General features: G+C 39.2%; 1 protein-coding gene and 1 pseudogene across 1 annotated transcript in view; both read left to right on the top strand.

The window, feature by feature from the left end:
* The window catches only part of LOC102863247 (cytochrome P450 4X1-like), a 102,770-nt gene that overhangs the window by 36,775 nt on the left and 51,488 nt on the right, over positions 1-14,507 (top strand). Inside the window, exons 3-4 of the mRNA XM_006902914.1 lie at positions 984-1,028; positions 6,902-7,029. Of these exons, the coding sequence (XP_006902976.1) occupies positions 984-1,028; positions 6,902-7,029 (173 nt within the window). The remainder of the gene's footprint in view (positions 1-983; positions 1,029-6,901; positions 7,030-14,507) is intronic.
* LOC102864466 lies at positions 9,273-10,507 on the top strand (annotated as a pseudogene).

A 14,507-nucleotide genomic window follows, 5' to 3' on the forward strand; every position in this document is an offset into this window, starting at 1 on the left:
TTCAGTGCAGTATACATTATTGAACTCATGCAATATTATTCAAAATGGTTGACTCTGGAGAACATTATGCTGAGTGAAATATCCAAGTCACAAAAGGATAAATATTACATGATGCCACTGTTGTAGAATGGGACTGTCCTTGGGGTTAGGGAGACACTGAGTAAGATGGGTTCATATTTACCTTTTGAAGAACAAGAGCTATGCCACATTGCCAGGTTTAGGTCCACCAGACATTACCAGGTTTAGGTCTACCAGACCTAAAGATGCATTTGTATTCTACTCTCTAGTGCCTAATGGCCTCAGCTTTAATTTGTTTTCCAAAAGAATATGATATACTTTTTGGTGGTTCAAACAGTTTGTGTGTGATTGGTAGTGTAAAGCTTGGCAGTTTGAATCTATCCAGCAGACCATGCAAGGAAAGTTCTGATGATTTCCTTCCATTAAGATTAAAAACTCACACTCACTGCCATAAATTGGTTCTGATTCATAGCATTTTGCCATTGAATTTCCAAGACTGCAAATCTTAACAAAACAAGACTGCCTGTTTTTCTCCTGAGGAGCAGCTGGTAGATTCAAACTGCCAGAGATTCAAATTGCCTTTTGATTAGCAGCACAATACATTATTGACTATGTCTCTAGAGTCCTATGAGGCACTTCTACTCTATAACAACTGGGGTCACTGTGAATCAGAATTAACTTGGTGGCCAACTTATAAGAACTTTTACGTTAGAAACATTGCAACCCTCTGGAAACCTCTGTTTCTGTTGGAAAGAATGTAAATAAAGGGAGGATCTGGGTTTATTTGCCTCTCAGCCCTACAGGGATTACTGTTCTCTAGCCCCTAGTCCACAACCTGAGTTTCCCAACAGCTACAGGAAGTAAGCGTTGGACTTCCTTATGTTCATTATTTGTAATTAGTCTAGGCAAATGCCAACACTAACTAATCATTTCCTTCTCATATTGCTGTCTTTTATTTCCTGCAGATCCCAAGTCCCAGTTCCCAAACAGGTTCTTGAGCTCATGTGTTGGTATGTATGTGCAAATGAGACACACCACTCAAATAAAAATTGATTTCTACTCTTGCCTAAAAATGTCTTCATTCTACAGGAAAGCACTCTAAAGCAGCTCAAATTTGAATTCAACTATTTAAGCTAAAGTAGCTTTAGACTGAAAGATATTTAAAGGAAAGGCTAAAAGGGAAGTATAAAGAGTTAAAAATACATAACTAAAAAAAGAAACTTTATGTTTATTCTGAGCAGTTATTCTATGTGCATGTATGTAGGTCACTCTTATTTTTTAAAAAAGTATAATATCTCAAAGTCGGCTGGTTACTAAGAAGCTTAGAAAAAGGAAAAAGGAGAAAATTGGAAGATTAAACTTTGGACAATCTTTTTTTAATTTTTTTGGTAATTTTTGCCGTTACTTGCTATGCATCAGAAAGTTGGACAATGACTAGGGATGACAGAAGGAGAATTGATGCCTTTAAGCTTTGGTACTGGAGAAGAGTATTGAATATACCATGGACTGCCGGGAGAATGAACAAGTTTGTACTAGAGAGGGTGAAGCCAGGCTGCTCCTTGGAGGCAAGCATTCTGAAGCTCCGTCTGAGTCCTTGGAGAGAGACGTCATGCTTGGGAAGGAGGAGAGATAGTGCAGGAGAGGAAGACCCTCAATGAGATGAATTGATTCTGTCACTGGAGTAATGGGGATAGGTGTGACAGAGATGACAAGGTTGGCAAGAGATAGAGCAGGGTTCAGGGCTGTTGTACATAGGGTTGCTATGAGTCACAAGAGACTCAATGGCACATAACAACAATTTTAATAGAAAAATGTGTTTCATATGCAGAACTTGAACCATACCTTACTTCATTAGCCTAATTTTCAGAGAGAAAATGTACAATTTCCATGCTTACAAATATTTAAGTCCCAGAAGCCTAAAAGCTCATAAAAATTAATGCTAAGAACAAAACTATAAAAAAATTCTAAGCCTTCAGAGCTAGTAACTGATGCTATTATTTGTTTTAAAGGCCTAACATTTAGGTCCAATCAAGAAGTATTGCCTTAGAAAAATGAGTCTTTATTTTGGACAAAGGAGATTATAAAGCTAAAATTCACTGCACGCATGTCCATTCCAATCATGAGATCCTCCATCAAGTTTCTGAATGAACACAATCACTAATACTTTGCTCTAAAGAATAGTTTAGAAGTATTCATTGAACACGTAGATTGAGCCCAGTAGTTAAATAAAAGTAGTATGTTAGGGGAGAAAAAAAAATCTATAGTTTTGAATTCAGAGCCACTTATATGTAAATCATATCATAGTCTTCTTTTCCTCTTCTGTCCTGACTAGTTGAGGGCGATTTTGGAGAAGGTGCTCAATCACTCAATTTCCTTAACTTAGCTCTGAATATTATGATGATAGTCACATATCTGGGATAGTGTAAGGATTAAATGAGACACATGGTTTCAGGAATTACTGTAATATCTAGTGCTTGTCATAAAGCAACTTCATAAAGTCTACTTAAAGTAAAAACAAGAGAGCAGGATAGTGATGATCCCAAGCTAAAAGATGCCAAATTTCACATAATGAAGATGCTCTCACTACTGGACAATGAAGAAGAAAATGTTTTGTACAGGTGGAGCAGGAAATTAAAAACACAAAATTACATGTGGCAGAAAGACAATTAGGAGAGTCAAAGCCCAAAAGCAGACACGTCACAGGGATCTGTGAATAACATTTATGTGGAGTTATATAATTGTTTAAGGGTATGTAACTGTGCCCACTCTTCCATTTATTATAAGGATAGTCACAGAACAATGACAAGATATGGGGTCCTCCCCTTGTTAATCTACTATTAAAAATGCTTTCTCAACCCATATTGGTTTCTGAGAGTTCATTGTAAAGATTTCTCATTCATGCTGGGCATCAGGACTCTTTAGGCATCTGCTAACATATCTTGTATCACTTTGACCCGATAGGAAAACTCTCTGGGAATATATTATGCAATCCTCCACTTGCCAAGCCTCAAAGAAAAAGAATGTCTCCATTAAGACTTATAGTTAGATCAACAATAAGGTTAGATGATTTACTGTTAGAAAAGGCAACTTTACATTTCAATATGAATGTTAGACTTATGTCAGGACTCTACTTTCAGACAGCTATATTTATACACAAACTGACTAATATTGAGAAGAATGGGAATTTCAGAACACCAGACTGTGAGAAACCTACAGTTGGACTAAGAAACAGTCGTCAGAAGAGAGCAAGGAAACGTTGCATGGTTCAAAATCAGGAAAGGAGTGCATCAGGGATATGTCTTGTCTCCATACTTTTTCAATCTATATGTGGAACAAATAATTTGGGAAGCCAGGCTTTATGAGGAGTGTGGCGTTAGAATTGGAGGAAGATTCTTCAACAGTCTGCGTTATGCAGATGAATCAACCTTGCTTGCCAAAAATTAGGAGGGCTTGAAGTGTTTGCTGCAGAAGGTACATTATTGAGATTTTCATTATAAATTGAAGCTCAATATGAAGAAGACAATGATTCTTCCCACTGGGCCAATTGGCCGCATCATTATAACTGGAGAGAAGATTGAGATGCTTAATAATTTCAGCTTGCTTAGTCCCACAATAACTTTCTTGGCACCAACAGTCAGGAAATCAAAAGACTAATTACATTGGGAAAATCTGCTATCAGGGAACTCTCCAGATTGCTAAAGTGCAACGATGTCAATCTGAAGACTAAGGTGTCCCTGATCCAGACTGTGGTCTTTGCCATTACTTGCTGTGCATCAGAGAGCTGGACAATGAATGACTAAGGATGACAGAAGGAGAATTGATAACTTTTGAGTTGTATTTCTAGAGAAAAGACTTGAACTATCCAGGATCTACAAATATAACAAATTTGTCCCGGAGAAGGAAAGCAATCAAGTTGCTCCTTAGAGGCAAAACTTTTGAAGCTCCATTTCACATACTTCAGGCATGTTACCAGAAGGGACCAGTCCTTGGAGAAGGGCATCATACTTGGAAGGGTGGAGGGACAGAGCTAGAGGGGAAGACTCTGGAAGAGATGGATTGGCACAATAACTGAAATAATGGGGGAAGGTGTATTTGAGACAGTGAGACTGGCTAAGGACAGGGCAGGGTTCAGAGCTATTGTGCATGAGGGCACTGTGAGTCACAGGAGACTCAACAGCACATAAAAACAACAACAACATACATTTACCAGAAGGGACCACGGCTCATGATTCTGTGTGAGCACTCAGTGGTCTCTGCCCTTACAGTCAAACATATTTTTTTAAATTTAAATTTATTAAAACTGACTTCCAACGAGGGGATAAAAGGGATTTGCAATTTACGGTAAAAGAAAAGCAATTCCTGAATTAATTTTGATCTGATATTTCTTTATGTTTGAACAATTTATTTTGGTCAAATTCTCTCAGCATATCTTAAACTAAAGGAACAGAAGAACAAATTCAAGCCTTGCATAGCAATACTTAAGGTTGTTATGGGAAGAATATTGAATAATCTAGGAAACATCAAAAGAAGATGGAAGGAGTACATTTAGTCACTGTACCAAAAAGAGCTGGCCCACACAGAAGTATTTCATGAAACAACTTAAGTTCAAGAGGCAACAGTGATGAAGGAAGCGCAAGCTATTCTGAAGGAATTGGCAAAAAGCAAAGCCCCAGGAATTGATGGAATATCATTTGATATATTTCGAAAGACAGATGCAGCCCTGGAAATGCTCACCTGGCTGTGCCAGGAAATCTGGAGGACAATCACATAGCCAGCTGACTAGAAGAGATCTATATTTATTCCCATTCCAAAAAAAGATGATGATGATCCATCCAACAGTGTGAAAATTACCAAACAATATCACTAATATCACATACAAACTAAGTCCTGCTGAAGATAATCCAAAAACAATGGAAACGGTACATTGACAGATAACTCCCAGATAATACAAGCTGGATTTAGAAGAGGCTGTGGCACCAATGTTAGATGGATCTTGGCCAAAAGCAGAGGGTACCAGAGGAATGTCTATCTTTGTTTCATTGACTATGCAAAGGCATTTGACTGTGTGGATCACAACAAATTGTGGCTAACCTTAAAAGAATGGGAATGCCAGAACACCTGATTGTCCTCATGTAAAACCTATACTTGGAACAGGAGGCAGAGCAAGAAAACACAGCATTATTCAAAATCAGAAAAGGAGTGACTCAGAGATGTGTCCTTTCTCCATATCTTTTTAATCTGTATGCAAAACATATAATTCAAGAGGCTGGACTTTATGAGGAAAATAGTGGCACCAGGATTGAAGGAAGACTCATTAAAGACCTATGTTTTGCAGGTGATGATGACACAACCTGACATGTTAAAAATTTACCTTGTATGTAAAGTGGGACTACAGGCTTGATTTCATCAGGTAAACAAAAATAAATATTACCTGTATTTAAAAAAAAAAACCAAAACCAACAAACCAAGAACAACCCACAAAGCAAAACAAAACTGAGGAAGATCTGAAACATTTGGTGCAGAGAGTCAAGTACTGTAGTTTGCAACATGGATTGAAGCTCAACATCAAGAAAATGAAGATTCTCACCACTGGGCCAGTTGGCAGCACCATGTTACACAGAGAAAAGCTTGAGATTGTTTACAATTTCAGCTTGCTTGGTTTCACAATCAACAATCCTGGCACCAGCAGTCAGAAATTAAAAGATAAATTACATTATCTAAAATAAATATAAATGAATATAAATTACATTAGGAAAATCTGGTGTCAGAGACCTCTCTAGAGTGCTAAAAAGCAAGGATGTCAGTCTGGAGATTATGTTGCACCTGACCCAGGCTATGGTCTTCACAGTAGCTTGCTATGCATCAAGGCTCGAGAATAACCAAATATGACAGAAGAATTGATGGCTTTTTAAAAAAAAAACTTTTTTTGTTTTATTATTTTTGTGTGAGTGTACCATCAAATCAGATCTGACTGGTACAGGAGGAGATTGTCCCTCCTTCCCCGGTAGAGCATCTGGTGGAAGAATTGATGCCTTTGAGTTGTGCTGCTGGAGAAGAGTATTGGACATAACATGAACTGCCAAGAGAACTAGCAGGTCTGTCCTGGAGAAGGTAAAGCCAAGCTGCTCCTTTGAAGTAAGGATTTTGAGACACTGTCTCACGTACTTTGGGCATATAACCATAAGAATCCAGTCTTTGGAGAAGGATATCATGCTTGGAAGGATCGAGGAGCAGCACAGGAGAGGAAGACCTCAGATGAGATGGACTGACACAATAGGTGGGGTAATGAGGTATGTCAGAGACAGTAAGATAGAGCAGGGTTCAGAACTATTGTGTTTATATACTGTGCATGAGTTGTAGTCGACTCAGTGGTACATAACAACAATAAGAAGAAAACTCCCAAATCAAAGCAAGGTATCTAGTATCAAGTTTTTTCCTCTTTGATTATAATAATTGATTTCAGGATTAGCACTGATATTTTATCAGATTTCAAAACTTGGGATATTTCTCACAATGTTAATATAACCATGTCTGATACAAACATAGAGTTTACCTTGGTTTTGTTGTGTACTGTTGAGTCAGAACCAACCCATACCTGACCCTCCAGCAGGCTTTCAGAGACAGTAAACCACACAGGAATTGATTATCCATCTTTCTCCTGCAGAGTAGTTGGTGGATTCGAACTGTGTGCCTTTTGGTTGGCGGTGCAGCTCTTACCACTAAGCCACCAGATAAAGTTCACCTTAGTCTTAAATATATCATCACTATTCTGGTATTTCACAGCTACTTGTGCATTATAATCCTTCTATGATATCTATGTTCTTCATCTTTCCTGTATGTTATCTGATAGAATAGCATGAGGTTTTCTCTTTTCTTTTTCAAGGACAAGGGCTATTAACTCTCGATGGACCCAAGTGGTTCCAGCATCGCCATCTACTAGCACCAGGATTCCTCTTTAACATCCTGACGCCATATGTTGAGGTGATAGTCCATTCTGTGAATACAATGCTGGTAAGTTAAAGGATGGGAATACTTAGTGCATTGAAATATGCCTCAAACAGGGTTTTTATTAGGCATGTACAAATGAATAATGAAAATAAAAAGAAAATAATTTCTAGAAATTAATAAATAATTGAGTGCTTATTGAAAAACAGTTGTACAAACCTATAGACAATTGTTTGGGAAAATAAAAAGAGGTAGAAATTATCTGGGTTTCTATCTTGTATATATTTTAGGATCAATGCAGTAAACTGGTAAAATCAAGATAAGTGCTGTAGGTAAGTGGTAAGGAAGCTAGCAATAGTGATGGTAGCTTCACATATTAAAGGAAAATAAAATTTACTGTGAAATGTGAGCTGGACTCATATGCATGAGTAATACAGATGAGAGAATTCTAGTTGGAGTGGGATAGCATAAACAGAGGCTTGGATATGGAATGGACTTTTTTTCTATCAAGGTCATAAAACATTCAGCAAAGAATAAATCTATTAAATCCAGCTCTAAGGAAATTTTTAAAACTTAGAAACGTCCTCTGATATCTTCTTAAACTCAAACCATAGTTTAAGCTTAACTAGTAAAAATGCCTTCCATGGGCACTGTGAACCATATAGGACAGTAGTAACGGACAGTAGTAACTTGAAAGACTAGACAGGAACTTTAGGGGGCACTGAATTTATACTAATGATGGAGGGACAACTCGGGAGAAAAAGGGAAAGAATAGTTGCACAAAGTCACTGAATTGTCAATATAGAAACTATTGAAATGGTATATGTTCTGCTGTGTTTTTTTCTAAGCCACAAAATAAAACATGGGTGTCTAAATCAAAATCATAGGTGCAAATGTTCTGTTAAAGGTGGCTGAGGATCTTAGAGATGCCCTGTACCTTCCAAAGTGGCAAGTGGCAAGGGCATGTTAGAGAGGAGCATTTCTATGAGCAGTCCCTGGCATCTAAATGGCTCTTATTTTAAACTTTACTTGTATATTAGGGCTAGTTTTTGAATCTTATTTATTTAAAAATTAGACCAGTTATTCATCAATATGGTTTCATGGCATATATTTCAAACATCCCATACAAAGTTAAGATCTCCCTCCATCTTCATTTTCAAACACATTCCTTTTGTCAGAGAGAAAGATTATTACTATTAATAGCTTCTTGATTGAGTTTTCAGCCCAAACTCACGGAAGCAAACTTTATTTTAAATCAGTGAGGATTGTGGTAATTTCACCAGTGTGAATTCTCGATATGCATAGTTCATTGGTCTAGCCCAGAAAGGGAGGAGAGCATTATCTCCTGATCCTGTTGCTATTCCATTCTAAGGATAGTTATGAAACAGCCTGTGGTTGTATCCAGGTCGTGTCTTTATTGCTATACTTCATTTCTGCCTTCTTCATTTCTCAGTTTCACATTTCCCTGAGATCCTTTCAACTAGTTCTGCATCTGATGAACTGTTCCCAAGGACCTCAACCTTAAAGCCTGACTCTCTGCTCTCATTTTTTCTAAGTTCACCATTTTTATTCAGTAAAATTTATCTAATTTAGGGTAAAAACCACCTGATTAAACAATTGACACAAAGTAAAAGTGTGAAAACAGCTTTTTTATTCAGGTCTCTGAGTCCTTAACACGTTTAAATACTCAAAAAAATGTAGGTTGTACTGAACATACACATTTAGTTTTAGTGATATTTAGAAGTTGTGTTTAGATTTAGAAGAATGCTGCATACATTCTTCAGGGGGAGGCAAATAAAGCGAAATCTAAATTCAGGAAGCACCAAAAAAAAGATGAAAGGAATACACAGTCATGGTACCACAAAGACTTAGTTGGCATTCAGACATTTTAGGAGGTATTGTATGATCAAGAACCAATGGTATTCAAGGTATGGAAGGAAGAAATTGGAGCACACTGAAAATTTTGGGGAAAAATAAATGTCCAGAAAATTAATAGAATGCCAGATGAGATATTTCCACAAATGGATGTAATGCTGGAAGGATTAACTCATCTATTCCAAGAAATTCAGAAGACAGTTATCCAGCCAACCAACAGATCAATGGAAGGTGTTTCAAAAAAAGATGATCCACTATAATGTAAAATTACTGAATTATGTAGCACATAGGTCAAGTTTGCATATGATAATTCAAAACATTTTCAGGTGACCTGTATGTACCTGACAGTACAGGGAACTTCCAGAAATTAAAAGAAAAAACAAACAAAACAAACAAACAAACAAAACCCCAAACCCAGATTCAGGTCGCCCTAGATGAGGAAGGAGGTGCGTGGCCAACTCCCCCTGGCCTCGCACCCCTGGGAACCAGCGTGCTGGAAATTGGAGTGTTGCCCTGCCTCAGTGAACAAACCCATCTATTGCAGGCCTGGCCTGGGTTGCTGCCTTTGGAAGCAAAGAAAGGTCAGTAGACTATCAACTACAGCACAGCATGCAATTGCCAGAGAAGACTTATTTCAAAACTTCAAATAGAGCCAGGACCACCTGGACTTCTTCTGGGGAGATAGAACAGGCCTGAGTTTTGGGGAACAATAATTTGTTTGTTTACCAGCCAGAAACTAACACCAAGGAGGCCAGGTAGCAGAAGGTCTTAAATGAGCGACAGCCCTTTCCTGATAATTATGTGTTTCGGCTGTTCCCTGGAAGCGCTTCAAAAAAGCATCTATGCCAGTAAATAACAAGATTAGAGTCTGAGTCCAGTGTGGTGATTCAGTAGCTGTGCAGTGTGTGTTTTTGTGGTTATCTGGTGGTATATGGACAAGGGTCCCCTGGCCCCTCAGTGGCTTTTTGGGACAGGCCTAGCTTCCTCACTGGGTATGCTTTGTTTGATTTCATTGATGGAGGTGAAGGGTGCAAAAAGAGTGGGGCAGACCCAGTGGGCAGACCTGAAAAGTGTGCTGGTTTTCATCACTTTTTTTTATCGTAATTTTTTTATTATTATTATTAATTTCAGTGAACATCTACAGAGATTTTTGGAATTCCATTCATTCATTGTTGCACTTTTCTCCTTATGTGTGGCTTCTCACTAGTGCTGAAGACCCTGACACCATCTATGCCATGTCAGTCTTCATGCTGCTAGGCCACCTCATCTTCATCAACTATGGTGCCAATGCTGCCATAGTATCCAGCACACTGTACTTGAACATGCCCGTCTTTGCTTGTGTCTGCCTGACCTCGCACCTGCCCTGGTCCCTATGTGCTTTCATCATAGTTACCTTTGCCATCCAGATCTTTGCCCTGTGGTCCATGCTGGAGAAGAAGCTAAAGGCATAGACTCCTCACAGCTACTTGGGAGTCACACTGCTTTTTGCATTTTCAGCTCTGGGAGGCTGGTTGTCCATTGGTGGTTTGGGAGTCATACTGTTGGCCCTTCCACTGGTTTCCATTTTGTGCCTCTGCCCTTTCTACCTCATTTGCTTGCAGCTTTTTAAAGAAAGCATGGGCCTTGAAATGAAGTAGAAATTAAAGATTTATCCAGGTTCCTCAGCTAATTCAGGGATCCCTTTGCTCTGTTATTAATAGAAGCTAATAAATTAGATTCCCAACTAGTGTAAGATCTGAAGATGGAGTTCCATTTTGGAAGTACATGCTTATGTGGGTGGCAGAGATCAAAAGAAAACCAAAGGCTGAGATGGTGAAAGGCTTCATCCTTTTCTATTATTTTTGTGGGTGATAAAGTATTGTGGAGACCTCTAGAATTGTTGTCTCTTAATTTATTTGCAATAACAGTGAAGTGATGTGACTTGTATTAATTAAAAGAAATAACAACACCTCAAAAAAAAACAAAAAACAACCACAACACTTAAAAACCAAATTCGGAAGAGCACATGGAAGGATAGATATCATTGTTGATCTTGGAATATCATAGCTGGCCAAGAGCAAATAATGCCAGAAAAAAATCCATTTACCTGTATTTTATTGACTATGCAAATTCATCATCGATAACATTGCAAATAATGGCAATCCAGAACACTTATGAGAAAACTGTACATAGGCCAAGAGGATACTAAAGTATTTAAAATTATGAAAGCTCTAGATCAGAATTGTATTGTTTTGGCATATTTATTCATTCTATGTCTTGAGCAAATAATTGAAGAAACTGAACTATATGAAAATGACTGTGGTATCAGGATTGGAGGAAGATTGTTTCACAATTTGTGATATAGTGGTGATATAATCTTACTTGTGGAAAGTGAAAATGGCTTGAAGCACTTTTGGCTAAAAATCAGGCTATCACCTTCAGCAGACAGTCAAGTTGAGCAAGTATGGAGAGGCGAAAGGAACTATACACATGTCCTATATATAGGCATGTTAGGTGCCATCGAGTCGTAGACTACTCATAGCGACCCTATGAACACAAGACCTGGCCACTTGTATAACTTTCATCATTTCTCCACATTTATAGAGCTTCTAGAGGCAAACTATTTCAGATTCCAGCCCCATACTACTGACCAAATGCATTTTCAAATAGGAGGCTGAATACAATCAACTCACAACCAACAGTGAGTCAACATTCCACCCTAATCCTCACCAGAACCAGAAAAAAACCTCTGTAGAATCTGGCTGTCCCAGATGACTTCCAACCTGGATTCCAGCCCATAAATAGGTTTGTTGTTGTTATGTGCCAAGTGCTTGCGGCTCATAGCGACCTTATCTACAACAGCCCTAAACTCTGCTCTGTCCTGTGCCAATCTCACTGTCTCCGACACACCCATCACTATTAACCCAGTCACCGAATCAATCCATCTCCTAGAGGGCCTTCGCCTCCTGTGCCTGCCCTCCACCCTCCCAAGCATGAAGTCCTTACCCAAGGACCAAGGACTGGTCTCTCCTTACAACATGACCATATCAAACAATGTCAAACGAAGCCTCAGAATCCCTGTCTCCAAGGAGCATCCCAGTTTATTCCTCTCCAGGATGAATCTGTTTTCTTAGCAGTCCATGGTACCCTCAATACTCATCTCCAACACCAAATCTCAAAGGCATCAATTCTCCTTCTATCCTCCCTTGTCATTGTCCAACTCTCTGATGCATAACAAGTGATTGCAAAGACCATGGCCTGTATGAGACGCACCTTAGTCTCAAGAGACACCATTGCAAATAATATTTCTAAATTTTTATTTGTCTTTGTTGGTCAATATATTCATGTATATATTAGAACAAACAGAAAAAAAATTGTAAATATTTCTTAGTCAAACACCTTGAAGGAATGATTTGCTTGGCCTGTGAGTACAGGGTCATGGTCATGAGAGACATCAAGGTCAGTTGGAAGAATAGAGACTACAAAGATAATGTTTTACATCCTACTTTTAGGAATAGTGAATGAAGTCTTAAAAAACTTATGAGTCATCTAAGGTGCAACAATTTATCTCTTTCTGCCCATAACAAAAAGAATGAGGAATATCAAAGACAATTAATCCAAGGGACTAACAGACTGTGTAAATCTGTTTTCACCATCCTGAGACTAAAAGAACTAGATGGTGTCCAACTGCTACTGCTGACCACTTGAAGGAAATCACAGTAGGAGGTTCTGAATGAAATGGGAGGAAAATGTGGAACAAAACTCAAAATAATAAAGACAAAACTAGAATTATTTATTCTGCCCATGAAATGCCCGTCAAAAGGGGAGCTCTGGTGGCCTAGTGGCAAGGAGCTGCAACTACAATCCCAGAGGTGCATGGTTCGAATCCACCAGAAGCTCTGCTGGGGAAGGAGGGACAAGCTCCTCCTGTACCAGTCAGATCTGATTTGATGGTACATGCACACAAATATATATATAAATGCCCGTCAAAGAAATCTAAAAGCACGTCTGAAATTTCAAAAGCGTTTATTATATTATTTCCACGCATGGAGACTTTTTCCCTCCTCAGTAAGGTGGTGAAGGAAAAAAGCCCCGAGTTTCCCCTCCCACTTGCTTTTATACCTCTTTTGAGTGCCCCTGTTAGGGCAGGGGGATTGTGATCATGGTTGGTGGGCTGGGGAATTAGTCATTTGGGTTGACTTTTGACAGACTGGCTACTTGCCCGTCTTTACTCCTTCTGTGTCACATAGACTCTAGTTAATCCTTTACCTTGCAAGGACAGGCAAGGTCTTACCCGGGGCAATCGTGTTTGCCTTAAGCTAAGAATTTTTATGGCCTGTTTCTGCTTCTGGTACTAATGGGGGTTTATAAAAAAATGGGGTTTCTGCTGTCCCTTCATTATTCATCTGAAAGAATGATGAAAATCCTAAAATGATCCTTAGTTCCCCTTTAAGCTTAGAACTGAACTCACCTCTGTGGCTCAACTCTCCACCAAACAATGAGCAGGTCTCTGAAGGGAGGGACCTCTGCCTTGAGGGGTTGGTTCTTGGCCAGCCTACCTGATGATACATTCACCCCACCCTCATTGGTTTTACATTGCCTCAGGGAGCTGCCTTTCATTCAATTTTTCCTTGAAGCTACTGTGATGGCAACAATGGGGTATGATCCAGGCCTGGAGATACTGTTGGAGATGAAGTTCCAGACTTCTGGTGAGTGAGTGAGGTCTAGTGGGCCTTTCTTCTAAAGCTATTTCCAGAGATGGTAAGTCTGTAGGTCTGATTAGTGGGACACTGCCCCTGACCTTCAGAGACCTGGTGTAGTTGCTATAGACACATCAGATTTTAAAGGAACAAGGCTGCCCTCTATAGCTGAGTCCTAGGACACCTTCTTCCTTGTGGCTCAAGAGGATAGACTGTCTCGGTCAGAATACCCCATGAGTCTTCGATGATTCATCTAAACTGGTTTCTGGACTGAAGGTGGAAAAATGCAAATGAAACCCCTAAAGTATTCTTACAAGCCAAAGGTGGGTGACTCTACTCCGCAGCCCTCGGGCCTGCCTTTAATTGTTTTTGGTGAAACATTCTTCTAGGTCGTGTAACCCTGGTATGTCCATTTGCTATACAGACGTAACTTGTGGTTGGTGTGAAGCCAAACACTGTGACACTGATGAGTCAGATGCGAGAATGGTTAACCATGGTGGACAGTGTTTGGTGAAGCTCCCCGATTAAAACAAGCTTGGAAGCAGGAGTGGTATCCACTTCCACAACAGCTTGCCTCTGGAAACCCTATGAACCTGGAGAAAGGACGAAAGTTACACAGGAGGTGTCCAGGACTTTCGTTCTTAGGGTCTCTATGAGTCGCCTGTGACTCAATAGTGCTTAACAACAACAAACAAAGTGAACTATGAAATCCATTTCCTAAACAACATGCCTCTGGAAACTCTATGAACAATAGATAGTTATAGAGGGGTTCAGGTCTTTTGTTCATAGGGCTGCTATGAGTCATGCGCTACTCAACACCAATCAACAACAGCACAACAAAGTTAACTGTAATACCAGGGCAGCACATGCTTCTGAGAACAATCAACCATACAAAATCAAAGGCCAGCATTTTCCCAAAGAGACAGGCCAAAAGGCAGAAAGACATAAGAAAGATAAATAGAAATGGTAAACACAAAGAGGAAGTGTGAA

Source organism: Elephantulus edwardii, unplaced genomic scaffold (genome assembly GCF_000299155.1).
Source record: "Elephantulus edwardii isolate Elephantulus edwardi_28Jun2011 unplaced genomic scaffold, EleEdw1.0 scaffold00471, whole genome shotgun sequence".
NCBI lineage: Eukaryota > Metazoa > Chordata > Mammalia > Macroscelidea > Macroscelididae > Elephantulus > Elephantulus edwardii.